Genomic DNA, 27,196 nt, shown 5'->3' on the forward strand with positions numbered 1-27,196 from the left:
TTTCAAGTATTTAGAAAGATACGAGAAAACCTTTTTAAAAAGATTCTCACTACCTCCCACTTTTCCTCTCCTCTTTGTTATGTATAGGTTTCCCAGGCTGCTGCAGACTTGAAACAATTCTGTCTGCAGAATGCTCAACATGATCCCCTGCTGACTGGAGTATCCTCAAGTACAAACCCTTTCAGACCCCAGAAAGTTTGTTCCTTTTTGTAGTAAAATGAATCTTTCAAAGGTAAGTTTAAGTTAAAAAACAACAGAAATCCACACAGTAGAAATAATTAGCCAAGTCTCTTTTGCTGTGCAGCTTTTACAAATTAACTAAGATCATTCCACTTAATTTCAGTCTTTCTTTTATTTTGTAAGGAAAGTGAAGTTTGCTAAAACTTGATTTTATCAGTCATGAAGATTAACTGCTTCTTTCTACCGACAAAGAGGGTTAAATAATCATTAGTGGGAAGTGGTTGTGGCTCAACTGATAGAGGGCCCACCTACCATAAGGAGGGTCCAGGGTTCAAACCCAGGGACTATTGACGTGTGGTGAGCTGGCCCATGCACAGTGCTGATGTGTGCAAGGAGTGCTGTGCCACGCAGGGGTGACCCCCGTCCGTGTAGGGGTGCCCCATGCGCAAGGAGAGCTGCCCGCGCGAAAAAAGCATAGCCCGCCCAGAAGTGGCGCCACACATACAGAGAGCTGATGCAGCAAGATGACACAACAGCAAAAAAAAAAAAAAAGTGACATAGTTTCCCAGTGCCACATAACAAGAATGCAAGCAGACACAGAAGAACACACAGCAAATGGACACAGAGAGCAGGCAACGGGAGGGAAGGAGAGAGAAATAAATAAAATCTTAAAAAAAAAAACCATTAGTAACTAGAAAATCGCATTGCTATGACAAGATGTGTTTTTTTAAAATATCATTAGCCTAATAGTATATTTTGGGCTCCCAAGTACTAATACAGCTTTATTTTTGTATACCTAAGCAAATATTTAGGCTGTTAGAAAATCCCAGTGTTTATGAGGATGATTTTTAAAATACTACCAAAAATAATTTGGATCAGTTCTGATGTTAATTGGTCTAATAAGGCAGAATGAGAAATAACCAGGAATTGTAAAGGCAAGATAAAATTAGGCAATACTTGAGTAAGATGACATGGTGTAGGCATTTGGAATGAGGAATAACTATAGGTTTCTCTTTTTATTCTTGTGTTAGGCAGTTATAACGAGAGAAATTAGGTCCATGAGGTCATGGTGACAGACAATGGATTGAAATTCAAAGTATTAAGAAACTAAAGGATCCAGGCTAGTTTAAAGCATGATTCTATAGGTTAATATGAACTTTCCAGATCAAATGTAATGCATGCAAAAACTTAATGAAATTTGTCCAAAATAGATATGACTAGAATAGTGCTTTGTGTAATTTAAAATGTGATCCAAAGACAGTGCCTTCTTATAAATTCTTAGTACTGTAGACAAGGCATGTACTCACTAGCATTCACTAGTAAGAGAAACCACCTTAATGCTTTTAAAAGAAACAACAGTATTTGGCACACACCCTTTATTAATATTCTGACTTCTCAAAGTCCAGGAAACTACTTCCTAAAATACCATTTTACATAGTTATGCCCTCCCTAATTAAACTTTGTGGACTTGGTAGTGTGCAGGAAATCTGTGTATAAGAGTACAGCATGTTTCCAGTAAATACAATGATTGGTTAAGATTTTTGAAACACCATAAAAAGCACTTAACCCCCCCTCCCCCCGCCCCAGCGTCTGCTCTGTGTCCATTCACTGTGTATTCTTCTGTGACCGCTTCTATCCTTAGCAGCAGCACCGGGAATCTGTGTTTCTTTTTGTTGCATCATCTTGTGTCAGCTCTCCATGTGTGTGGCGCCATTCTTGGGCCAGCTCCACACGGGTCATGGAGGCCCAGGGTTTGAACTGCGGACCTCCCATGTGGTAGGCAGACGCCCTCTCCATTGGGCCAAGTCTGTTTCCCAATATAAAAAGCACTTTGGAGTAGTAACAGGCTCTCTAACAGCCTAGTATGTTCATATTGAGTACTTTAATATTTCCTTGCTTCTGGCAATATTCATCTAATTCTTCCTGGCAGTTTTTGAAAGTTAATATGTTTTTAAGATTTATTAAAGAATCCTTTTTAACTTCTCTTCCTGTTTTATTCAGAAAAATAGAAAGGTGGTTTATTTTCATTTGACATAAAATACAATTAAGAAGCCTGGGCAGCTGTTAATAATTTTTCAGTGGAGTCTGGAGATAAGTGTTTAAATGACTTGCTTAAGGTTATAAATATGGCTGGGATAAGAACCTAGATTTCAAGTAAAATAATGACTACTAATCTGACAGTATAATAAAACAGCTAAGTCTTGTGGATAGGTATTAGGTAATATTAGGATTTGAAGCTATTTGGGCTAGGGAAAAATATTCAGATGTAAAAGCAGTGCTTGTCAAACTTGAATACCTACAAATCCCCTTGCTAAAAATGCATATTCTAATTTAGTGGGTCTGGGGTGAAGCCCTTGAATCTGCATTTCTTACAAGCTTCTAGTTTATACTGATCCTGGTGGTCCTAGGCCCACACTGAGTAGCACAGATGTAAGGACTCTACATTGCAATCTTCATATTCATAGATGTAACATTTTAAAAATACATAATTTTTATAATTTAAAAAAAGACAGCATAAGTAATTTAGCAACAGGCAATAAAAGGAAAGTAGAAATCACTATCAGCAGCACACCTAGAAATAACCACTCTTACAGATTATATTTTTTTAAAAATAAGGATCACAGTATACGGTTTTTTATTCAGCTTTTTTCATTTTGAATCTTCCTATTTAATTAAATTTTTATAGACAAGATTTTTAATGGTTGTATCACAATTTAAGCATACTTCACTTAAATTTCCAAATTTGAGGCTACACGGAGACAAATTGGCACTTGACTTCTCCAATTATTTTGTTAGGATAAACATTTAGAAGATTAGTCAATAAGGAATGCATATTTTAGATTTTAATAAGACTTGGTAACTGTTGCCAAGATTATACTTTGCTCTTTCACCGGTAGCATCAGTGCCCTTTTCACAAACTCTTGCCAAGCAAACATTAGGGTATTTGCTCTTTTCTGCCTGCCTTGTAATTTGTTCTGATTCAAATATCTTTAAGTGAGGCTAAACATTTTTCATGTTTTTTTTTAACCATAGTATTCATTCTCTTCATGCCTCTTGAATATTTCTGTTATGCAATATCTCAAGTACAAAGATAAACCATATATCCACCACCCTGCATGTTTTCCTTGTTAACTTTTTAAGTACCCTTTCTACCTTTCCATGTAGACAACTTACCTTGAAATTGGTTTGCCCAAGTTTTTACTTGTTACTATATATATATGTAAATATAGTATTTTAATGGTTATAAACTTAACTCTTGTTTCATGTCTAATTATTCCTATTGAATTATTTTCAAGATTAGTTGGTCCATGTGGATCATTTAACTGCCATCAAATGTATAAACTTTAGTTTATCCTTCCCATAGTTACATTTAAGCTGTTTATAATTCTTTGCTCTTAAAATACCACTGCAGTCAGTATCCTTGTACATGCTTCTCTTTGTATATGTTTATGTAGGTAGATAAAAGTGTAATTGCATCTTCTACTTTATTAGCTATTCCTGACCTTTTCTCCTAAATATTCTTGCTCATTTTTTCTAGGGATATTCAGATTTTCCTTGAGGTACTTACAGAGTATATTTCTACAGTGATCCTGCGAGTTAATTTCTGATTTCTCCCCGTTTATAAAGCAGGAATGATACATGCTCAAAGTGGTTGTAAAAATTAAGAGAAAATTATATTTGACTGCCTACTATGTGCTAAGGCATTTTCCTATCTTGTTTTTCATTCTTTCCTAGAAACCTGTGATATGGGTATTAGGTTTGTTTTTTTAATACAGATAAGGAAACAGGCTCAGTTTAACTGAAAGTGCCTTATAAACTGACCTTCAATATAAATTCCCTTAAAGGAGGCAAAGGACATGAGCAATTTATAAGACATAGATACAGAAACAAGGATAACTATTAATCATGTGAAATTTTAAAAAATATGCTTCTTTGATACTGTAGCCTAATTTACTTTTTTCTCCCCCATTTCAGGTTTTCTAAACCACTTTTCATGAACCAGTGAATATTCAAAGGAGGGCTAAATTTGAAGCCTGTACAAAAGCTTATCCCTGTACCACATGTGCCATACTATATAAATTTCTACTTTTGTCAGTCTTTAACATCTACCTCTCTGAATTTTCATGAATTTCTGTTTCACAAAGGTAGTTATTTTGTAACACTGGCAATAGCATACAATAAAATGCTTAGTATAAGAATTGTTTTTTGCTTTTTTATTGGTATTAAATACTTATGTATATACCTGTTTTGAACAGCTATGATAAATGGTAGTTTTCCACTATCATTAAGAAAGTAAGTTTTTAGTGTGCATGTTCCTGGAAGTCTTGTCACTTAACCTTATGTCAAACATTTGCAAGACTACTACTAGGGAATTAAAGGAAAGTTGCAAACCTACTATTGTATTTTACTCTTTTGAGGTCAGAAAGGCTGCTAAATTCTAGTTTCTATCCATGAATAACTTACAGGATTAGCTTTGTTTTAATAAATTTTTTCTATGAACGCCTTTGTTAGGGATATCAAGTTACATCTTAAACTCAGTTACTTCATTACAGCTGGATCTCCTAACAAAGATAGTAGTAATAAGAGATAAAAGTCTGGATGTAAGAATTCTACTAGGTGTAAGCAAAACTTCAGAACTTGAGACAGTGCCTGAACAGAGTACTATAGTACAGCGTGACGAGGTACAAAGTTACAAAAAAAAAAAAAAAGGAACTAAAGCCAAGCTTCAATATAATTTGCAACTTTGGTAAACTATTTTGCTTTCAAATTTTGGGGTATCTGGAAAGCTTAAGATATGTTAAAGCCTCTAAAAACCTAGCCCCCAGTATTCATTCATTCAAGATATACTGAATAAAAACTGTGTGCCATTGGGATCCAAGAATAATCTGGTATAGAACCAATGAGTTACACAATATCTACACCAAGCATTTAACTCTCTGCTGCCAGGAATAAACAGTGGCAATTCATGACATCTTATGATTTGTCCAGTCAGGAAAGAAGGTTTATGAAATCAGTAAATGCCATTTTAAAAAGGGTCTTCTGTCAGAAATAATCTATCAATTCAAGATAGTCCTTTCAGCAAAATGCAGTATTATACCCTCAGTACTTTATAAATGGAATTTTCTTCTACTTGTATCCATTTCCCGGGGCTGAAAAAATATATAAAGAAAGAACAATTAGAGTAAGTAAAAACTAACTTCCTTAGATTTTTATATCTACTGCTAACACTAAATACTGAAAACTGGGTCTGTCTCTGTGACCCTAAATTAGTATATTTTCAGTGTTAGGTTTATTATAAAAGGTGTTGGAAGTTACTGTCCATTTATTTATATAATTGTAAAGTAAAATGTTACTTAAATATTGCTCACTAGATAGAAAAGAAAAAGTGTTTGGAAATATTTATGATTATAATTAATGATCATCAAAACTTCTGTGTAACCTCTACAAGAAGTAGCTTTTAAACTAGTGTGCAGCAGAATCACCTAACAGGCTTATGATTGCTGGGCCCCACTCCCAGATCTGCTGATCAGTACTGGCCCAAGAATTCACATAGGTAAATAGGTTCCCAGGTGATGCTATTGGTTCCACTTTGAGAACCACTGATCTTTAGGATACTTTAAAAAGAACCAGGGTCAATCTCCAGACCCAAATACCAATCAGAGACTGGTTCTTTTAAACTCATGGGAGAAAAAAACCCAAAAGATTAAAACACGTGGTTACCTTCTTACTCCATACTTTTTAAAGGACCTACTAAATAGCTTTTCAAACCTTAGATACATACCTTATGGACCCATTCATATTCTCCATATTTAGAATCAAAGGTTCCTTTCTGAAGAGATCTTAATTTTAAGGTAAAACGTGGACCAAGCTCCTGAATTCCTACTTTCTTTTCACTCTTGAATATGTATCTTCAAAGAGAAAGAATATATGAATTAAGGAAATCAGTCTGAATGAACCCAAGTCTTATTGCTTTACAGCAAGATTTAAAAGATAATTTATATTCTAATCTAAAATAATTGTCAATATATTAAAAAACAGGTCCATGTTTAAAATGTATTTCATGACAAGCCAAAGTCTAAGGAAGTTAAAGCTACTTTCTCACCTGTGAAATCTGAAGAAGATATAATCTCGCTGATTGTGGAATGTGGCAACCTGCCTTCCAATAAATTGAGGATTATGGGGAAATAGAGATGCAAACATACGTCCAATGGAATGACCCAGCCGTGTTGTAAAATTATTCAGAATTATTTCAGGAATGTGCTCTGTGGGGTCCTTGCCTTTTCTCTAGAATAATGAAGAAAAAAAAACAAAAATTAAGATAACTTGCAAAAAGAAAAACCATTCCAATGTCAAATACCAGAATTTATAACACAGATTTTAAAAATTTCTTTTTTTTTTAAGATTTATCCCCCCACTGTCTGCTCTGTCCATTCGGTGTGTATTCTTCTGTCTGCTTGTCCTCTTCTAAGGCTGCACTGGGAACCGATCCTGGGACCTTCCAGAGTGAGAGAGGTGCTGGATCTCTTGCGCCACTTCAGCTCTGGTCTGTTGTGTCTCTTACTGTCTCTCCTCTGTGTCTCCTTTGTTGTGTTATCTTGCTGCACCAGCTCCACTCAGGCCAGCCTGCCTTCACCAGGAGGCCCCAGGAATTGAACCCTGTACCTCCCATATGATAGATGGGAGCCCAATCACTTTAGCCACATCCATTTCCTTAGTTATATCCTTCTTAATGATGAACTACCACAGATGGCTTATCAAACTCATGAAATAAGATGTACCTAAGATTATTTTGGTATGCAATGAATGCACCAAAAAGCAGGTCCCACTTGAAAATCAGGATATTTCAAACTGCTACAGGTCAACACAATCTCACCAGAAAATGAGTATTTAAAAGCACTTTAATCAAGAAAGCGTAAATGCTATTATTCAAATTAACTAGAAAGAGCATATGTATAAGATACAGCATCGAAGTGTTTGATTTTTCCAGTGACCAGCAATGTATGTAACCTTTCTCCCTTTCAAAAATACAGTTTGTACTCAAGTGATGTTTTTGGCAAGAGAACAATCAATTACTGTGAGGAGACCAACGCCAACCAAGGAATGTATAAAATTTACCTTAATTTCTTTCCGCAGACGAACACTACTCATTTTAAAATGAGCCGTTGGACCATGTGGCAAGTGACTCAAAATAAGTCCATCTGTTCATAAAGTTAAGAACACATTGAATTCTGTAATCTACATCTTAAATTATTAACTAACTTAACCATTTACATGCCCTAAAATCTATAACTAGGTTAATATATGTATTCCTCTAAGTTAACTGAAATTTTCCCACATCAAAAACTCAAGGTATTTAAGTCAACCTAAATCTTTGGGAAAAAAAGATTAACCTATAGTAACCCTATTTTTCCTCTTTTTACAAGATAGCTAATTGCTTGTATTTTTTTTTAAGATTTATTTCTCTCCCCGCCCCAGTTGTCTGTTCTCGTGTCCATTTGCTGCGTGTTCTTTTTGTCTGCTTCTGTTATTGTCAGTGGCACGGGAACCTGTGTTTCTTTTTGTTGTGTCATCTTTCTGCGTCAACTCTCCGTGTGTGCAGCACCATTCCTGGGCAGGCTGCACTTTGTTTCACACTGGGCGGCTCTCCTTATGGGGCGCACTCCTTGCACGTGGGGCTCCCCTGAGCGGGGGACACCCCTCTGTGGTACGGCACTCCTTGCATGCATCAGCACTGCACGTGGGCCAGCTCCACACTGGTCAAGGAGGCCTGGGTTTGAACTGCGGACCTCCCATGTGGTAGACAGATGCTCTATCCACTGGGCCAAGTCTGCTTCCCGCTAATTGCTTGTTATTTCCCTCCACAGGATATGTTGGGCATTCAATTAAAATAGGAGAAAAAAAAAATGCTGTCCACTACTCTAGTAAGAGTGATAAGACACGGTAGAGTTCTAGGAAAATTCTAACACTGCAAATGGAATGTAAGCTTACCTCCATGTTCAGAAGACTTACCCTAAAAAATCTATACTTTTATTTATTATAAATGGTCAGGATATGCTGTGAGCTTTCAGTGTAATCCCATAAGGTCAGAGACTTAAAACTAAGCTCTCTCTTGAAATCAAGGTTAATTCGTGTTTCTCAAGAGACCAGCTCTTACTCTTGGGATTTCTGTACCACAAATTAAAATCAACCAACCAATTAGTGATTCTTTGCAGATCTACCATGAACAGAGAATAATGCTAGGTATTCTTAAACTACAAAAGAAATATAAGATACCTACCTACAATTAGTAGGGTTAGGAGACCAAGGGCTCTAAAAGTCCTGGCTGCAACAAATTAAGATTACGTCCTGTATAAAATTTCTCAAGTCTTTGAAGCACAACATTGACATTAACCTCCAACACCTTTATATTTCAATCAGTCATTTCTAGCTGTTGTTAAATGCCCCTACAATCAGGCAGAAATGACAGTGCACAAACCTTTCAATTCACATAAATTGAGCTTACAAAATATTTTCAAATCTGGTCTTTAACAAGAAATGAACTTTAAATGGGGGTCGGAATCAGATTGTTTCAAGTCTTACTGTACATGTATTTCTCTCCAACTAATCTCTTAATTCTTAGAAGATATACCTATTTTCTACAGACATTGGTGCCTACTACATAGTAGGTTATTAGTAAATATTTGATTTTTTTTCTTCTTTTTAAAGATTAACTGTAGGTTCAACTTCATGAAATACTCCCAAGAGTAATTCTAATATCATTTAAACATTGAGAATGTCAATATTTAATGAAATGTAAGGATCATTTCTTCCAAACCAAAGTAAAACATGTATCCTTTCTAGAACATACCCACTAAGTTGTGATTTATGTCAAAAACAAACTACAAAATCCAAACTCATGAGTTCTTTCCTGAGTACTTGTATTATATTTTACAAGAAACTTTATATTATTGCTAATGCTTAACACAAATACCTCAAAAATAAACAAGGAAAAGAATGTTTATTGAATTGAGGAATGCCTGATTTTAGCAAAGAGTTACTAGCAGCCTTGAAATGATAATGGTATTTTAACTGCTGAAAGTAAAAAGAGAAGAAAACAAAAACAAAAAGGTTTACCACTTTATTTTTGGGGCAGCTAAAAAAAAAAAAGGCAGAAAACAACCTTAAAAACAGATCTTTTCCAGAAGAGTTAATTATCCAAGAGATTTTAGTTACTTTGGTACATAACCTACAACCCAAGCAAATTATAATATGGCCAACAAAATACCACATCACAAAGCTGGTTTTAGTCTATTTCAGTTTTTGGAAAACAACTTCTAACGTGTGGTTAAGTAATGTCTTTAAGATACATGGATAACAATCGAAGTAAGCCATAAAGGTTATTTAGATTTATTTTAATGGCTTTTTAACCCATTAACTTAAAAAGAATAGTATTTGTTGATTAAAAAAAAAGATATTCTGGCATCAGGACAGAAAGTCCTGTTCTTATTTTTTATAAATAAGTAATTTTATTTTAATGATTTTGACCAATTCAACTGACCTTCTTTAAAGCTACTGAATTCACAGTAACTTTACCATTTGATAAATAAGTAAAACAACAACAAATCTAGACATGCTTTTATCTTTTGTCTCAAAACAGGGAGAAATATCTTGGGATCAGGTGACACAATCACCTCAGATATGAGACTCAGAAAAAGTTTTAGGTTGTCCTTGGCATCCAAAACACTAACAAAATACATATATGAGCTTGACTGCCTCAAAAACGTACTCCTGTGATAATACCTCGAGCAACATAAACTAACCATAGCAAACTTTGCAGATCCTCAACTGGGTCAGCTCTTTCAACCTCTATTTTTCCAAATGGTCTCTCCACACTAAGCACTCTTCCCCTGCCTTATTCATCTCATTCAGCCTATCCACCAAGACCCAGCTGAAGCGTCTCTGTCTGTAAAGTCCTTCCTCCCTGATAATCCTAGGGCAGAATTTACCAGTCACTGGGTTTCCAATGTACCCTGTACTTCTCTCTGTAATTGTATTATTCAAACTATAACTTGTTAGTTATAGAGTCTATTCTCTATTCTCCCAAACATATTTAAAAAGGGGTGAGAAAGGAGACAGAAAAACATCCTAAAAAAAAGGATACTTGGTGTTTTACGATCTTCATTAACAACGATCAGATCTGTGAAATCTCTTGAGATGCACTGTGGAATAATTTTTTTTAGAGCCAGTCCTCTTCTGTAATAGACATGTGAGTTTGGTATAACTGTAGAGAGCTGTTCACAGAGTCGTACTGTTCTCTGTAAAAGAAAATAACAAAAAATCTCAAAAGTGAAAATAAGAATAAAAATCGTATGTAGTGTATACTCATAAGTAAAAGAGTAATGATTATTATAAAGGTCTTATTAATAGCCAACAAGACTGGGTGAAGAATGAAATTCTAAGTAGCACTCCATCCTTTATTACATGGCAATCATCCTAAAGCAGTGGTTCTCAAATGAAGGAGATTTTGTCCCCCAGGAGTCATTTGGCAACGTCGAGGGATTTTCAGTTGTTGTGATTGGTGGGAGTGGGGGTGGGATAGGAGTGCGGAAGGTTGTTTCTGGGGGGAGGACATCTACCTGGTAGAGGCCAGAGATGCTGCTAAATATTTTATAATGCTCAGGACAACTTCCCGTAACAAAAAATTATACAGTCTAAAACGTTATTAGTGGCAAGGTTGAGAAAGCCCTATCCTTAAGAATCATGCTTAATGCACCTATATCACATCACCTGTGCTACATTTTATTTAGATTATTCATACGTATTATCTAAGACTAATAATTTAACTCTTCTGAACAGACTTCTTTTAAGAATTCAAGAACCATACTAAACAATGTGTTTACCCCATGAGGTCTATCTGATGTTGTGATGAGAATCTTGGGAGAAGTTTGTCTGTTGAAGTAAGAAGCAAATTCATCTGTAGCTTCATCATAAGCAACCTGAAAAATGAAAAGAGGCATAATTTTACATTAAATAAATAGATGCTCTACTAGGCCAGTGCAGTGAGTTTGTGTTCCCCAAAAAGAAATGCTCAAATTATAACTACCTGTGAATGTTACCTTATTAGAACTAAGGTCTTTGCAGAATCAATCAAATTAAGATAAGGTCATACTGGATTAGGATGGGCCGAAATGCAATGACTGGTGACTTTATAAGAGAAAAGAGAAGAGGATTTGGACACTGAGACTCAAGGAAGAGACAAGAAAGAGGGTCATGTGATGACAGAGCCTGAGTGATGGAGCTCTAAGCCAAGGACTGCCAAGGACCACCAACAACTACCAGAAGCTAGGAGACACAGAACAAATTCTTCATCAGAGCTTGCAGAAGAAACCAACCCTGCCAACATCCCGGGTTGGATTCTAGCCTCCAGAGCTGTGCAAAAATAAATTTCTGTTTGAAGCCATCAGTTTATGGTAATTTGTTACAGGAGCCTGTAAAAACTTAGCAGAAAACTAATAGAGCCAGGACTTTAAAAGTGGTTCCAGAAGAACTGATACTGACTACCTAGCTAATGGGAGATTTAAAGGTCAGGTGGAACTTAACTTCCATTAAAGGCAACATGAAGAGATTGGGTAATTTTCTTTCAGCAGAAAACAAGTATAAATCTGGACAAAAATTGTCAAAAACTATTTTAGGGCATAAATTAAGACAATTATTCTTGGTAAATAACTACAGCTGTGGGCAAGAAAGTTAGAAATCTTGCCTACTCCATCTCCCATTTCCCTACACCCTACCCTCCCAAACTTGGTTGGCAAAAACAACTTTACTGACTTCAGCACTGACGATAGGCAAGAACCAACAGTCTTAAATCCAGAGGTGATGAAATGAATTCACTGGGGAAAAGGGGCACACAGTAGGGAGGTGAAAATTCACAGCTTTGCTAACCAAAAGACTCAGCTTGGAAAAGACAAGGAAAACCTGAAGCTTTGCTATTGCTAGTCTGAGGCTGCAGATCCAGTTTAGGGCAGGTGTGGACCAGCCAGATATTTAAAGGGGATTTCCCAGAAGTGAAAGAGTCACATAGGGCTAAGGTAATAAGCTCCCCACAAAGCCCTGGCTGACTGTTAAAACTATGCAGGTGCAGGGGGAGACTTGGAAATCCAGTGAAAGTCAAGGAACACTTGAGAACTGGCTCCAACTTTGACTATATTCCTCAACCTAGACACAGCTTAGCTGACAGAAGGTATGTCTTATGGGCTCAAGATGTCTCAACCCAACCTCTGCCAAGATCATTGGGTGACTGTTAAACCATGCAAATACAGGGGAGGGGAGATCCCCAGGAAGCCTGCCTAAAAGTAACAACAAAAAATGTGAGCAGAGACATCAGTGCTACTATGGGAGACAGATTTCACAGTTTAAATCCAGGCAAGTTACTAAAACAACAACAAAAAAATCAATAACCCTCAAAAAATAAAACGGGACCCAGAGTTATTGCAATATGTTATCTAAAATGTCATTTCCAACCAGAAAATTTAGATATGCAAAAAAAAAAGGAAAAGTGTTACCCATAATCAGAAAAAAAAGCAGTCAATAGAAACTGACTTTGAATAATCCCAGATGTTGAATTTAGCAAAGACTTCAAAAAGCTATAATAAATATATTAGAAGAATTAATGGAAAATATGCTAAATGGGCTTAATAGCAGATCTGAGATGGCAGAAGAATCAACTAAGTTGGAAATAGATGTATAAATGTTATTAAATCTGAAGAACAGAGAAAAAGCTGTAGAAAAGAACAAAACAGAAGAGACTTGTAAGACAACGTCAACCATTTCAACAGTATGTGTACAGAGTCCCAGAAGTGGAGGAAAGAGCAGAAAAAAATAATTGAAGAAATAATGGCTGAAAACTCCCCAAATTTAATGAAAAAACAATTTACTGATCCAAGAAGCTTAACAAATAGAAACCATTAAGTTAACCATATATAAACATCAGAAAAAATAGACATTAAATAAGAAATATTGGGAAGCAGACTTGGCCCAGTGGATAGGGCATCTGTCTACTGCATGGGAGGTTCACAGTTCAAACCCCGGGCCTCCTTGACCCATATGGAGCTCGCCCACGCGCAGTGCTGATGCACACAAGGAGGCCCTGTCACGCAGGGGTGCCCCCGCATAGGGAAGCCCCACGTGCAAGGAGTGCGCCCCGTAAGGAGAGCTGCCCAGCGTGAAAGAAAGTGCAGCCTGCCCAAGAATGGCACCGCACACACGGAGAGCTGACGCAGCAAGATGACACATCAAAAAGAGACACAGATTCCCATGCCACTGGTAACAAAAGAAGCAAACAAAAGAAGAACACGCAGCAAATGGACACAGAGACAGACAACTGGGGTGGGGGTGGGAGGGGATGGGAGAGAAGCAAATAAAAAATAAATCTTTAAAAAAATATATTGCTACAGACAATGAAGGATATTTCATAATGGATTAAGAGTATAAAACTTCAGGGAAATATAAGACTTATAAAGGCATACACACCTAACAACAGAACCCCAAAAGACATCAAACAAAGCTGAAAGGAATGAAAGAATTGGACAATTCAATAATTAGTGATTTCAATACTGTTCTCTTAGTAACTGATGGAACAATTACAAAGAAATCCAACATGAATATAAAAAACATAAGCACTGATATGAGCCAACATGTATATAAAGAATCTACTCCCAAAACAGAACACATGTTTTTCAAAGGTACTTGAACATTCTCCAGGACAGGCCATATGCTCAATGCAAAAAAAAAAAAAGAAAGGTTGAAAAGGACTGAAATCAAAGTATGTTTTCCAACCACAATAAAATTAAATTAGAAAACAACAGAAAGAAATCTGGGAAATCCTCAATTATTTGGCAATTGAATAGTATACTTCTTAAATCCCAAGCAAATCAAAATATATGGGATAGAGCTGAAGCACTGCTTAGAAGGGAAACCAACGCTTTATATGCTTACATTAGAAAGAAAAGTCTAAAATCTATAATCTTTGCTCTCATCTTCAGAAGACAGGAAAAAGAAAAGCAAATGAAACCCAAAGTAAACAGAACAAAGGAAGAGGAAGTAATAAGGACTGGGAGAAAGAAATGAAATTAAAAATTTATCAAGGAAACACTGATGAAATTTTAAGAAATCAACAAATCTTCCATTAAAGGAGATAAGTTGGGCTTGAACAATAATCAAATTAAAACACTTTAAAATGTGTGGGATGTACCAAAAGTGGTTCTTAGAAAGATAATTTTGTGGTCTTAAATGCTACTATCAAAAAGGAAAATGATAATAAGCTAATCAATCAATGAGCAGATTCCAAAAAGAGAAGATATAAAGGACTTAGGAAGCAAAGATTCAAAGTATGTTAAAAACATGCTCGGCGGCAGACTTGGCCCAGTGGTTAGGGCGTCCGCCTACCACATGGGAGGTCCGTGGTTCAAACTCCAGGCCTCCTTGACCCGTATGGAGCTGGCCCATGTGCAGTACTGATGCGTGCAAGGAGTGCCCTGCCACGCAGGGGCGTCCCCTGCATAAGGGAGCCCCATGCACAAGGAGTGTGCCCGGTAAGGAGAGCCACCCAGCGCGAAACAAAGTGCAGCCTGCCCAGGAATGGCGCAGCACACATGGAGAGCTGACACAACAAGATGACGCAACAAAAAGAAACACAGATTCCCGTGCCGCTGACAACAGAAGTGGACTAAGAAGAACATGCAGCAAATAGACACAGAGAACAGACAACTGGGGGGGGGAGGGGCAAGGGGAGAGAAATAAATAAATCTTAAAAAAAAAGATACCTAAGACAAATCTAACAAGATTGTTAATGTATAAAACTCGTATGAAGAGAATTAAGAAATTCATTTTGAAATACATTAAAGACCTAAGTAAAGCAATGTAGAAAGACCCCCAACTTGATCTGATTTAGTGCAATTCCAGTAAGAATTCCAACAAAGTGTTTTGAAGAATTTGACAAGCTGATTTTTATAACTTTTATATAAGATCAAAGGGTCAGGAAGAGAGGAGGAATTGGGGTGAGGGAGTCAGGGGAAGGAAGGAGATCTTTCCCTAACAGATATCAAGAGTTTTTATGAAGGTAAATGATAAAAAAAGAAAAAAAAATTGATGAAGTGACAAATTGACAAAGCAAATAGAGAACCAAGAAAAAGACCAAGCATATAATGGCACTGCAGTTCACTGGGGAAAGAAAAGGTTGCGCTATTCCAAAAACGGTACTGAGGAAACTGGTTATCTATGCAAGGAGGGAGAAATGAGAAAGAAATGTAGTACCTTTTTCACACTTAACCAGAAAAATCAATTCCTGACAATTAAGTACATAAATATGAAAGGCAACTGCTCAATTCTTTAAGAAAAAAATATAGCAGAACATATGAACACAAGGTAGAAGAAAATTTCTTAAATATAACATAAAAAGTATTAAATACTAAAAAAAAATATTTAAAAAACAACCCCAGTAAGGACTTCAATTCATCAAAACACACCACATAGTTTAAAAAAAAAAAAAAAAACAGGAAGGAAGGAAGTGAGGGAGGGAAGATATTTGTAATACTTCTACAAACCATAAAACATGATAGAAAACTGGAATAAGAGATGATTTGTCATATCCGAAGAAAAAACATAGTACATATATTAAAAGATTCTCAACCACATTAGGAAATAGGGAAATTCAACCATGATCAGACAGCCTTTTATATCACTAATCTGAATATAGCCATGATGTACACGAACAAGAACTTGTGTACACTGCTCTCATACTCTGGGAATGTAAAATGGTATAATCACCACTTTGGAAAACATTTTGGCACTAGCATATAAAGCTGAACATTCATATACCCTGCAACCCAATAAATTCCCTTCTAGGTAAATATTCTAGGGAAACTACATATATGTATATATGCTATCTCTATGTCTATGATTCCCAAACTCATCTCCAGCCAAGACCTCTCCCCTGAATTACAAACTCATATCCCAGTTGCCTGCTTGGCATTTCTTCTAAAAACTAAATTAAGTGTCTAATGTAACTTGTCCATAAAAGAACTACTGATTTCCTCAAATCTGCTTCCACATCTCGGAGGATGGCAATTCCATCCTTCTAATTGCTCAAGCTAAAACACTGATCTTGCTGAATCCTCTTTTCCTTTCATATCCTACATCCAATTTATTGGGAAACTATTTTGGTTCTAATTTCAAAATATATTCAGGAAAAAAAAAAAAGTCTCAGATCACATTGCACCACCTTCATTGTAACCACCTTGGTCCAGGCTGTTGTCGCCATCATCATCAATATCATCATCCTCTCCTGTCTCATTCCTGGATTACTTCAGTAACTTTCTTTTAAAAAGTCTGCCTGCCTCGAACCTCTTCCTTCCCGCCACTTATATTCTCAGCACAGCAGTAAATGACTTTTAAAAGTCTGATGACATCATTTCTCTGTTTAAAACCATTTAATGGCTCCTTAATTCACGAAGGGTAAAGGCCTAAGTCCTCACAAATGGCCAACATGGTCACTGCTTGGCCTCTCCACATCCTACACCTTCCTGACACCTCCACCCTATAACCCCCACCTTGCTCATTTGATTCCAGTCACAATGACCTCCTTGTTCTTTCTCAAAAACAGACAAGGCATGCTTCTTTCTGTCATAAAACTTTGCACTGGCTGTTCCCATGTCCCAGAGTACATTTCACTCAAAGATGGTTAATTCCCTTATCTCTTTCTAAATCTTTGCTGAAAGGTCATCTTCTCAATGAAGTCTACTCTGACCATCCTATATAAAATTGCAACATTACACAATAGGAAATTAGGCAAAAGACATGAATAAACAATTAACAAAAAAAAAAAAAAAAAACCCACCCCAAACGAAACAGATATAATTTCTCAACTGTCAGAAGAACAAAAATTAAAATCTACACACGTCTATTGTCAGGACTTTGGAGAAACAAAACATACACTGCTGGTAGGAAGCACTTTGGCATAAAACAGAAGGGAATTTGGCAGTTACTTCATAAAACATGCATTGCCTTTTGACCCAACAATCTCACCTTCTGATCCAATAATTCTACTTCTAATTTTTCCTGAAAATACCGCTCCAATAATACTAAAACATGCAAAAGGTTATTTGTTGTAGCACTGTTTGTAAATGCAAAATATTTATAAGTAACAGGACATTATAGTCTTAAAGTAAACTCCCGAAAAGATACTTAGTAATTACAAGGGGAAAAATAGTTAACTCTAACACTGGAGAAACCTGGTGTGATAGCTAACTTCACCTGTCAACTTGGCTAGGTTATGATATCCAGTTGCTTGGTCAGGCACTGGTCTGCTTGATTCTGTGGGGGTATTTCAAGATAGAATATGCGTCTGTAATTATTTGATTACATCTATGATCAACAAAGGAGACTGCCATCAATAATGTGGGGAGTCTCCACATCTAATCAGTGAGAGGTCTTAAAAAGCCAGAACTGAGAATTTCAGAGGCCAGAGAAGGAATTTGGACTCAATTTCAGCATTGTTCTTGCCTGGGGAATTTGGACTAAGGTGTTTTGTCCCACCTTCATGGGAACTTCCAGCTTGTGGCCCATTTTACAGCATTCAGACTTGCAAGTCCCCAGGGTCATGTGACCCAACTCCTTATAATAAACCAGATATATATATATCCTGTTGGCTGTTTCTCTGGAGAACCTTTACTAATACACTTACCAAACATCACTTTAACCAAATCATCTACATTAACATCACCAGATCACCAGTAACAGAACAAATCAACATCATGTTGCTCCTGATATGAGGCACCGAGAAGAAAAGAACATCACATCTATAGTATTCCTGCCAGAAGTACATACACAGGGGAGCTGGTGTAGCTCGGTGGTTAAGCACGAGCTTCCCATATACTGGGGCCTGTGTTCAATCTTTAGTTCTGGTACTTACAAAAAAAAATCAAAATTAATAATTTTTAAAAAATACATACACAGACAATGGTTGTAAGGGAAAGTATAAGGACATGTGTGATGGTTAGGCTAATGTGTCAACTCGGTCAGGTAATTGTGCCCAGTTGTTTGGTCAAGCGAACACTATGCTAACTGTACCACAAAGGCATTTATGAACTTTAGTCACCATTGACTTTACTGCAGTAGTAAATCATAGACAGTTGGTTACATCTATATCAATCAGGGAGACTGCCATAAGTAATAAATGATGCTTTATCCAATCAGTTGAATGCCTTAAAAAGGGAAGTGATTCCAGCACCGAGCAAAAATTTCCCAGCTCGTCTTTGGACAGCCAAGTTTCCCTGATCTCATCAAGGACCTTCACTGGACTTTCACTGGAGCCCCTGGTTGCAGCCTGCCTGCGGAACCTGGACTTGTGCATCCCCACAGTCATATGAGACACGCCGATAAACTCTCTTACCAATGACAGATATCTCTTGTTGATTCTGTTGCCCTAGAGAACCCTGACTAATACAACATGTATATTACTAGAAGGAAAGCTAAAAAATGTAACATGGAACTGTATAGCATAGTGAAACCTCATGTACAATATGAATATGGGTGATATTACATATATAAGACTTTTTACAAAATATAAATGCAAATAAACTAGAGAGACAGAAACAGAACAGCAGCTATGTACAGCACGGGAAGCATAGAGAGATTGAGGTGATAAGTTTGTTTTTGTTTATTATTGGAATAATGAAGATGCTCTAAAAATGATTGAAGTGATGAATACACAAATGATTATACCAAATACCAATGACTGTACACTTTGGATGGATGTATACTTTATTAACATGTATTAATAAAATTGATTTGTTTTAAAAAAAAGTACATATGCAGAATCTTAACCATAAGGAAATATCAGACAAATCCATACTGATTGATATCCTACAGAATACCTGGCCTGTACTCTTCAAAAATGTCATTACTGTGAAAAGCAGAAAAACTGAGGAATTGTTCCAAGTTAAAGATAATAGTCATTAGAATGCAATGTAATGCATAATCTGGGATTTTTCTTTTGCCAAAAAGGACATTATTGGGACAACTGGAGAAATCTAAATAAGATGTATAGATTAGATAATATTATCATATAGCAATGCTAGCTGCCTAATTTTGAGTATACTGTGCTTATAAAAGGGAGCATCCTTTCTGTCCTTACTATGATGTAGATAAAAACCTAGATGCTCTAGGCCAGGGGTTCATAACTTTTTTTGTTCCACGGACCCCTTGGCCAGTCAGGTAAAAACCAAGGAACCCCTTACCAAGTCCAGGCTACACTGCGTTATTTAATAAACATATCACACCTGCACCAAACACATCCCCATAAGAATAATGTTTTTTGGAATATCAATTCAAGCTCACAGACCCCTTGTTAAGAATCCCTGCTCTAGACTGTATATCAGTCTAGATTTACAAGTACAAAGCCAGAGCTAAATACTAGTCATGGCATAGCATTATTGAAATCATTGCTTTTTAATTTCATTTACCACACTGTGAACTTATGATTCAGATTCCTTCCATTCTTATGGAGAATAAAATTTAAAAAAGAACAACTCTTGTGAAAAAATAAAAGGAACATCCTTGTTCATAGGTCAAACACAGAGGTATACAAGAGTAAATGGGCACCATGTTTTCAACTTGCTCCCAAGCATTTCAGAGAGACTATAAATGAAAACCAAATGTGCTAAAATTTAACATTGAAAAATTCTGGATGAAAATCTTCAAGTTCATTATTACTGTAGAATGGAAGAACTTATAACGTTGATATAAAGATGGTAGTTACCAGAGATTCTGATGGGAGGGGAAGGAAAAAATAGGTGGAATATAGGGCACTGGAATTGTTTTGCATGATATCACAGTGACAGATAGAGGACATTATACATTTTGATAAACCTATAAAATTGTACAGTGCAAAGTGTAAACTATAATGTCAACTATAGACTTTGGTTAGTAGCAATGCTTCAATATTTGTTCATCAAATATAACAAATGTACCACATTAATGTAAGATGTTATTAATGGGAAAATTGGGGGGAGTGGTACATTGGAATCCCCTATACTTTTTTTTTAAAGATTTATTTTTTTTTTATTTCTCTCCCCTCCCCCCAACTCCCCAGTTGTCTGCTCTTGTGTCCATTCGCTGTGTGTTCTTCTGTGACCATTTCTATCCTTATCAGCAGCACCAGGAATCTGTGTTTCTTTTTGTTGCATCATTTTGTTGTGTCAGCTCTCCGTGTGTGCTGTGCCATTCTTGGGCAGCTCTCCTTATGGGTGCACTCCTTGCACGTGGGGCTCCCCTATGTGAGGGACACCCCTGCGTGGCAGGGCACTCCTTGCACGCATCAGCACTGCGCATGAGCCAGCTCCACACAGGTCAAGGAGGCCCGGAGTTTGAACCGCGGACCTCCCATGTGGTAGGGGCATGCCCTATCCACTGGGCCAAGTCCGCTTCCCGAATCCCCTGTACTGTTGATGTAACTTTTCTGTAATCTAAAACTACTTTAAAAATAAAGTTAATTATATGAAAAAAAAAATCTGGATAAAGGGTATGTATGAATTATTACTTCTATCAATCCTGAAATTAGGTAAAAATAAAAATTTAAAATGTATACATATAGAAAATTGCAACCCCCTCTTCACACCAGGTATTCCTGAATCTTCTTTATCCTACTCTACTTTTTTCTTTTATGAACTGCTAACATAATTTGTTTTCTTTTGCTTATTGTTTGTCTCCCTTCCTAGAATGTAAGCTGCATGTGGGCAGGATATTATGTTTTTATGTGTCAGTTTTGTCCCAAGTCCCTCAAACAGCTCCCAATACATAGTTGGCACTTCATAAGCACAGGTTGCAAGACTAATTAATTAAATGAATAAAGGAATGATATGCAGAGAATGTTGACAGCAGACATTGCTTGACAAACACACAATTAAAAAAAAAGTAAAAGAACCCCAAATTAGAAGCACCCCAATTATCTGGCAATTAGAGAATGGATAATTAAATTGTATATTTAGAAAACAGAATATTACAAAACCAAGTTTCCTCCATAAAAATTTTAAAAATACACAGTTTTTTTGTTTCTTTTTAGAAGGCACTGGGAACTCAACTGGAACCTTCCATGTGAGAAGGCAGCCCTCAACCATTTGAGCCACATCTGTTCCCTACATGAAGTTTTAAAACCTTGACTCTTTCACTGCATTGTCAACTCTGTTTAAAGGGAAAATGTACAGGCGGCGGACTTGGCCCAGTGGTTAGGGCGTCCGTCTACCACATGGGAGGTCCGCGGTGCAAACCCTGGGCCTCCTTGACCCGTGTGGAGCTGGCCCATGCGCAGTGCTGATGCGTTCAAGGAGTGCCATGCCACGCAGGGGTGTCTCCCGCTAGGGGAGCCCCACACGCAAGGAGTGTACCCCGTAAGGAGAGGCACCTGGTGCGAAAGAAAGTGCAGCCTGCCCAGGAATGGCGCCGCACACACGGAGAACTGACACAACATGATGCAGCAAAAAGAAACACAGATTTCCGTGCCACTGACAACAACAGAAGCAGACAAAGACGACGCAGCAAACAGACACACAGAGAACAGACAACTGGGTTGGGGGGGGGAAGGGGAGAGAAATAAATAAAATAAATCTTAAAAAAAAAAAAAAGGGAAAATGTACAAAGTGGAAGATTATCTTGAAACCAAGCAGTTTTAAGACAACACCCAAAAAACTACCATCAATGCTATATCCATAAGCATCAAACTGTCTAACAAATACTACAAAAATCTATAGTATGAAAAATGTTTTAAAATGGTATAAAAAACATTAAAAGTACTATTTCAAGATGAAATGGTAAATACAAAAGTGTACTTACGTGTAAAATTTTAAAAATTTCTAGAAAATAAATGTTTACTGTTTTTTTTTTAAGGAGGTACTGGGGATTGAACAGAACCTTGTACATATGAAGCAAGCACTCAACCACTGAGCTACCACTTCCCTACTGCATTTTTCTATAGCATTTATAGGCAATTCAATTACAAAATAATGTACGGTAAATAATAAGATACACTTGCCAACACGATAGCTCAATCAGTCTACTATACAACTTTACCAGCATGTTAAATTAAACACCAACACATAAACAGATGAATTTATCAAGTGTGGTCACCCAAATTTATTTAAGACTTCTAACATTACCTCTTCGTCATTAGGGTCTACTATGGTTTCATCAGGTACTCGCTGGTTGTCAATGGTCTTGGGTGTAGGCTTTGGTGGAGCCTAAATAACAGAAAAAGGATTAAATTTTAGAAACATTTCACATTAATACTTTTATATTACTGTTGGGGCAGAATAACAGAAATCTACAAATATCCAAAAACTCACTGTTTCTCATCTCATCCTACTGCTATGCCCATCCTAATACCAATACTGAATAAAAGGCTTTTTAACTCTCTCAGAAGAGACACACCTGCTAGAACAATTGCTAATATTTAATGAAATGGCTTAAAACCAGGTAGATGTATCAAAGAGAAGGGGCAAGAATCAAAATAATTTTCCAGTAAGGAGAAAAATATCAAAGGGTAAAAAATCAGAATAAAAAAAATTACAAGTTGTATGTATGATTTTGTTCCAATACTTTCAAAAAGCCATTCATAAACGTACAACAAAAGTTACAAATCTGTTTCTATCTGATGACCTAGTAATTCTAGCTTGAGGAATTTGTAGCAAAGGAAAAAAGGAGGGGGAGAGGGGTGATTTGTGAATATCAATACTACAAAGAAATACGCAGTATCGATATTAATAATGGAGACAAACAGCAAATAGCACAAATGTTAACAGGGTAATGAATAAACATATTATGGCACATTAACGTGAAAAAATTGTGAAAATGAAATGTTATGTTAAAGAGCAGGAACACAGAATGATAGGCACACACTAACTAAGCAAATATATATATGTGTATATGTACATATATATTAGCAGAGATATGAAGAAAACATGAACTGATGAACTATATAGACTTTATTATCCCATGAAACAAAAATTAATTTTTACATCATTATTCAAAGAAGGCAATTCTAAAAAGTCATCTTCCTGTCCCCCCAATATGAGGCTGTTTTCAAATAGTGATCAGCATATAAATTTGCTATAATTGATTTTTGAGAGTTAAAGAGACAAATACTGCTTGTTTTTGCAGGTCAAAATGGTCTAATACTGGCAATTTCAAATGATTTAACATATTATTAATAGAATGCATGAAAAAGTAGTTTTATTTGAATACAGTCTTTACACATTTCCCCTCCCTCAAATATGCTTATCCTTACTTGGTACCTTTTAAGAGATGGGAAGGGTGAAGGTTACTGTAGGTTTTTAAAATTTTGCAGGTACAAATCATAACCTAGAAGCAACTATAAATAAAATAAAACTAAATGAAAATAACTCAGCTGTCCAATAATGTGGAAGTATTAAAAAAATTTCCACAGACTTCTCTCCACTATCATAAAAAGAGCGAAGTCCTTTCTTGCTACCTATCTCTGCTCTCTTCCTTTCCGTACTCTATCCACGTGCCTCAACTTCTGCTCACTGTCCATTCTCACTGTTTACCAGCTCACAGCCTTTGTATCAGCTTCATCATTCTTACTCACCCCCACCTCACTCTGGAAGGGCTCTGTTCTGCCTTTCCTGACAAAAAGTTACAATAGCTCCAGCTACAGGCCTAGAGGACTTGCCCATTTGCAATGTTTGGAAATGTATGTCTGTCTTTCAAACACACAAAGGTAAGCACTCCACATGTGAAAATTTGAAAGCAGGCAAAACAAACACCACTGGTTTATAACTTAGGGATACTAATGTATAAAGTGAAGGTATAAAGAAGTGCATGGGGAAAATAAACACCGAATTCATAAAAGTGGTTATGTGTGAAGGGGAATGCAATAAGGAAGAAGCACAGAGAAGGCTAATGCATTTTATTTGCTAAGGAAGATAGAAAGGGCTTATGTGTGTGTGTAAATATATACACTTCTGACATATTCATAACAAATTTTAAAAGAAAGTGATTCAACGTGAGTTTCAGGGAATATTCCTTAATATAAGACAGAAAGCAGATGGCTAAAAATGTTACGTACCTTATCACCAAGAGCCTCTCTCTCCTTTTTAAGTTTTTTCTTAGCTTCCAACTTTTCCTAAAGAGTTAAAAAAAAAAAATTGAGAAACCACCAGTTATATCATAAACACATACTAACACTAAAAATTATGAATGACATAAATACTTAAACTGGGCAATCTTCGTAATCTATTACACTAAGGCACCTGACAGATTTTTATGCCACATAAACTAAGTGAGCTGGCTAATCAATAAGTGTTCTTTAATAAAGACTGAGCTCTTTCATAAAAGTCTAAATTTACAAGTTTGAATATTTAAAATTCTCCTGGTCCTACCTTTTACATAGAACTCAATTAAGTGAAAATGCAAAAATCTATATATGCATTAGGTTAACTGGTTTTTTATGTTTTGTTTTTGCATTCCTAACTGGTTGCATTCTAAAGAAGACCATGGATATATTAGCTGCTTCTCTTGGAAGCACTAAAAATAAAAGGGAGAGGAAGATGAGTTTTAAAGCTGTTTTCAGATACAACCATCACTAGTTATCCACATACTTTACAATCAAAATATGCTTCTGAATCATTAAGAACTTGCAAGATGGTTTTCAGTGTTAATCTGTTGTATCTTATTTCTGGACAAAATGCTTGACACACAATAGAAAATACATTATTTTTTCCAGTGCTTACTTTACTGACCCTAACCCATCAGGTCTCATATGAGAAATCATAGTCCCAATACATCTTCTAGGACATTCCTCCCCCATACTTGCCACCAAAATGGGTTAGATGACCCTTCTAGATACTCCCATAGCACACCTCAGCACTTAAGATAAATAAGACACAGTCCAGGGCCTCAAAAAGTCTAGTAAAGAGATAAAAAGAAAATTATAAATGTGTGAACTTCTGCTCGGTTCGAATCTGAACTGAATTACCAATGACCACTACCACGTAGGGCAAGTCAATTAACCTCTGTGTCTCGGTCTGTTTACCTCCCAGGACAGTATGGGAACAACGCTGTAAAGGCTAGTACACATATTATTATTAGAAACTCTTTACAGCACAGTAATTTCGGCAAGCATTGCTGTGGAAATCAGAAAGCAAGGTTTTATATTTATGTACCGCCTAGATAACAGATTGTAGGACTTATCGAATGTTGAGTGGACCAGCGAGACTATTCAGGTCTCTTTCGGCTTTTACGGAAAGAAGGGCTAAATTTCATTGAAAACGTAGGACGTCTTGCTTTCATTCTGAGTCCAGGCTCCTCGGAAGGAGCTGGCAAAGAAATGATCTCTTCACGAACCTTGACGCTCATGAAATGAGCTGAACCAAAGGTGCCTGAGTGGAACAGGACACTTCAGCCTCGGCGTCATCCTTCCGGATTAATCACGGAAAGCAGGTTGTGCCTGCCCCGGACCCCACGCAGTAGCGATCACGCATGTGCAGGAGCCCCTTCCTACCCGCCGCGGGAGACATCGCGCACGCGCCCTCCCTGCGCGTACCTTCCGCTGCTGCTGTTTCCACCGCGTGAACATTAAGTGTCGCCGCTGCTTGTTCTTAATCTCGGAAATGCTGAAGCCGGGGGGAAAAGCAGCCGCTTTCGGGACTTGCGCCCCGCTTTCTGCCGCCCCATCCCCAGGGACAGCAGTCTCCAGAGGCTTTTCAGAATCGGCTTTCCGTTTCAGGCCTTTCTTCCCGCTGCCATCGCTCCTAAACCCGGCTTTCGCCATGATGTTTGCTCCTTTGGTCATCTACGGAAGCGGAAATAGCTGTTGCTTCTGACCCCTCCTCTAACTTTTTGCTTCCGGAGACGCAAAGGTCTTAAAATTGTGGGATGTTTTGTGAGAGTAATCAATTTAAGAAAGTGCTCCAAACTAAGGCTGAGCGAAGTTTAGGTGGCTTGCTTAGATATTTAAACAGTGAAATGATGGGTTTGTTGGGGTCATTTATTGAACACCTGCTTTAAACTGCACTCTCAAAATATTGAAACCAAACAGTCCTGCTGTATGAAGTTTATACTCTCCTGGCGAGAGACCTAAAATAAAAACACGAATAAACTTGGTGTGGAGCTACAAAGTGATACACAGTATGGGGGAATAAAGAAGAGGGTAGAGGGGCAAAATGCAGCTTCAATTACGATTGTCAGAATAAGCCTCAGTGAAAAATTTCCTTGAATAAAGTTTTAAAAGATGGAAGGGTTAAACTATTCAGTTATCTGGAAGCAGAGCTGCTTATCTGGGAAACTGGTCATCCGAGAGAAAAGCCATCAGGCAATTAAACAGCCATCTCTAAGGTTTCTGGTCAGTAGCAAGCCTAACATATCCAAGAAACATCGTGAAGGGGCTAGTATATAAGGAGTCAGACGAGTGGGCTAGGGAGTAGGAAGAAAGGAAGATTGTATGAGGTTTTTTAAGGACTCTGGTTTTCATTTTATGTGAGATGTAGACCCTTGTGAGGATTTAGGAAAAATTATATAATTTGAATTACATTTTAAAAGCATCACTCATCACTCAGAATCTTCTTTGAGAATAAGGGAGAAAAAGCGGAAGAGAAGAAATGATAATGGTTTGAAAGAGGGTAGTTCAGATGGAGGTGGAGGAAAGTGATCAGCTTCTTTTGGAAGATAATTCCTGATAATTGAATGGAGAGCATGAGAGAAAGGGAAGACTCTAGGAAGACTCCAAGATTTTTTACCTCCACAACTGGAAGAATGGAGTTTTCATCAATTAAGACTGCAGGTGGAGCAAATTTGAGGAGTTAAGATCAGTTTTCAGTTTTCTAAATAAGTTTGAAACATTTTTTAGTCACCCAGTTGGTGTTGTTGTTAAGTAGTCAGTTGGATGTATGTTTCTGCAGCAAGAGAGAGAGGTATGAACTGGAGATCTATATTTGGTGTCATCAGCATATAGGCAATATTTCAAACCAGA

At 37.0% G+C, this 27,196-nt stretch overlaps 1 protein-coding gene across 1 annotated transcript; it reads right to left on the reverse strand.

The window, feature by feature from the left end:
* Positions 1-1,541: 1,541 nt before the first annotated feature.
* RPF1 (ribosome production factor 1 homolog) lies at positions 1,542-26,040 on the reverse strand. Its single transcript, XM_004460469.5, has 9 exons — positions 25,772-26,040; positions 24,296-24,352; positions 22,368-22,448; positions 11,061-11,156; positions 10,322-10,475; positions 7,297-7,379; positions 6,284-6,465; positions 5,963-6,089; positions 1,542-5,330 (listed from the first exon to the last, which is right to left on the reverse strand). Exons 1-9 carry the CDS (start codon positions 26,018-26,020, stop codon positions 5,289-5,291), a joined length of 1,071 nt encoding a protein of 356 aa, XP_004460526.2. The 5' UTR covers positions 26,021-26,040; the 3' UTR covers positions 1,542-5,288.
* Between the last annotated feature and the right edge of the window lie 1,156 nt (positions 26,041-27,196).

This window comes from Dasypus novemcinctus, chromosome 9, assembly GCF_030445035.2.
Source record: "Dasypus novemcinctus isolate mDasNov1 chromosome 9, mDasNov1.1.hap2, whole genome shotgun sequence".
Classification (NCBI taxonomy): Eukaryota; Metazoa; Chordata; class Mammalia; order Cingulata; family Dasypodidae; genus Dasypus; species Dasypus novemcinctus.

What these genes read in the sequence shown, in the direction of transcription:
- RPF1 (XM_004460469.5), bottom strand. Translation starts at nt 26,020, where the DNA reads ATGACCAAAGGAGCAAACATCATGGCGAAAGCCGGGTTTAGGAGCGAT. An exon ending in TAGACCCTAATGACGAAGAG is followed by an intron (nt 11,157 to 22,367) that starts GTAATGTTAGAA and finishes TTCATTTTTCAG; the next exon opens with GTTGCTTATGATGAAGCTAC. An exon ending in ATCTTCTTCAGATTTCACAG is followed by an intron (nt 6,090 to 6,283) that starts GTGAGAAAGTAG and finishes TTCTCTTTGAAG; the next exon opens with ATACATATTCAAGAGTGAAA.